At 39.3% G+C, this 2,313-nt stretch overlaps 1 protein-coding gene across 1 annotated transcript in view; it reads right to left on the bottom strand.

Annotated features, from left to right (window-relative positions):
• The window catches only part of TRPM6 (transient receptor potential cation channel, subfamily M, member 6), a 202,255-nt gene that overhangs the window by 133,936 nt on the left and 66,006 nt on the right, over positions 1 to 2,313 (bottom strand). Inside the window, exon 9 of the mRNA XM_006892005.1 lies at positions 359 to 482. Coding sequence (XP_006892067.1) covers positions 359 to 482 — 124 coding nt within the window. The remainder of the gene's footprint in view (positions 1 to 358; positions 483 to 2,313) is intronic.

Genomic DNA, 2,313 nt, shown 5'->3' with positions numbered 1-2,313 from the left:
TTTGTCCTTTTGTGACTGAGATATTTCGCTCAGCATAATGTCCTCCAGGGTCACCCATTTTGTATAATATTTCATGAGTTCCTTGTTTTTCAATGCAGTGTAGTATTCTATTGTGTGAATATACATTAGCTACTTGCTTTTTCTCAGGAAGACTCCGGGATTTGAAGCCTGCAGAGGAGGCAGTAAGATGCCAAATTTACTCACCTAAGTAAGGGTTCAGTAGAATTACATACAATCAAGTTAAAAAACAAGAACAATCCTATGCTTTAAAACATTATGGAAGCCAAAAAAGATATTACAATGTTAGGAAAGCAGCATTTTTTAAAAGTCAGCTAAACCATACGCTCATCATACTCACAGAATCCTTATATACCATACACTCCATCAGAATCTGAAAGAGGTGCTTGGACTGTTTGAGACTGAAGTTAAAAGTGTTCTGAATCATGCAGATGATCTCCTCTTTCACCTGAGGACGTAGAGTCCTAGGAGACAGAAAGAAGTCATGACTGAACACAATTGAGAGAATACAAGCCAGGCATATCAGTCCAAGAAAAGCCACCGAGTGCCCCCAAATTAGACGCTATCTGTGGTCAGTTCAGCCAAGAGAACAAGTGAGCACCAAGCAGAAACCTCAGCACTGGTTGATACAGGTGTTGTTGTTGTTGTTGTTGTTGTTGTTAAGTGCTGTCGAGTCATAGATAACTCATAGGAACCCTATGAAAGACCTGAGCACTTGTACAACTTTCATCATTTCTCCAGGTTCATAGAGTTTCCAGAGGCAAGTTATTTCAGAAGTGGATGCCACTCCTGCTTCCAAGCCTGTTTTAATCTAGGAGCTTCACCAAACACATTCCACCATGGGTAACCATTATCACATTTGATACATCAGTGTCACAGCTCAGCACTGGTGGAGGCTGTATTTCAAAGTGAGAAATAAATTATCTTAAAAAAAAAAGGGGGCATAGGTCTTTCTTTTCCAAATTGTAAAAGAATATGTAGCATAGCACTGATAATTCAAAACTTTTAACATGCACAATTCAGTGACACCAATTACATTAATCAGATTGTGAAATCAGTGTCATCAAATTTTAAAGCTTCATGAACACAAACACAAGGCTTCCTAAATGATGGTTCCCCTTTCTCCCTTTCTCCAGCCCTTGTTGTTGTCATTAGATGACACTGCGTAGGCTCTGCCTCATAGTGACCCCACACACAACAGAGCAAAACATCACCTGCCTCTGTGCCTTCCTCCCAATCCCTTCTCTGATTAGCCTATTTGTTATAGCCACTATGTCAGTTCATCCCCTTGGGGGCTCTCCTCTTTTTCATTGATCTTCTACTTTACCAAGTATAATGTCCTTCTCCAGGAACTCATCCCCCTCAATAACATACTCAAAGTGTGTGAGAAGAAGTCACACCATCCCCATTCCTAAGAAGCACTTAGGCTGCACTTTTTCCAAGACAGATTTGTATATTCTTTCAGAAGTCCATTTATATCAACCTCAGAATTCAAAACTTCAATTCTTCTTAATCCTCTTTATTCATTGTCTAATTTTCACCTGCCTGTGAGTTGACTGAAAACACTGCATCTTAGGTCAAAAGCAGCCTAGTTCTCAAAATGACACCTTTACTCTTTAGCACTTTAAAGGGGTCCTTTCCTAAAGATTTGCCCAATACAACATGTCATTTGATTTCTTGACTGTTGCTTTTAAGGGTGTTGACTGTGGATCCTAACAAAATGAAATCCTCTACAACTTGAATCTTTGCTCAATATACCATGGCTTGTTTACTGGTTCAGTTGTGAAAGTAATTGTCTTCTTTATATTAAGGTAGGGAGCTCTGGTGGCAAGTGGATAAGGAGTTGTGCTGCCAACCCAGGACCAGATAGTTAAAATCCACCAGCTGCTACTAGGAAGAAAGATGAGCATTCTCCTCTGGTGATAAGCATAACCTCTGAAAACTCCCTGGAGGCTCAGCTTTGAGTCATTTCCAACTCAAAAGCAACACTAAGCAAGTTATATTGAGGTATAATTCGTATACCTAAAGCTACAGACTTTATACTTCAGCATTAAGTGCTTCAAGGCTTCCCTGGTTTTGGCAAGCAAGGTTGTACCACCTGCATATTGTAAGTTAAGTTATTAATGAGTTTTCCTCTAATCTTAATGTCATGTTCTTCTTCATATGGTCCAGTGCAATGCAGCCTCCATTATATTTATACATATACACACATATATATACACCCATATATACACACATATATATATGTTAGTTGTTGTTGTTGTTATGTGCCGTCGAGTCGCTTGCGACTCATAC

The sequence above is a fragment of the Elephantulus edwardii genome, unplaced genomic scaffold (genome assembly GCF_000299155.1).
Source record: "Elephantulus edwardii isolate Elephantulus edwardi_28Jun2011 unplaced genomic scaffold, EleEdw1.0 scaffold00108, whole genome shotgun sequence".
NCBI lineage: Eukaryota > Metazoa > Chordata > Mammalia > Macroscelidea > Macroscelididae > Elephantulus > Elephantulus edwardii.
The sequence above is the reverse complement of the archived record's forward strand: the minus strand, read 5'-3'. Positions and strand labels throughout refer to the sequence as shown.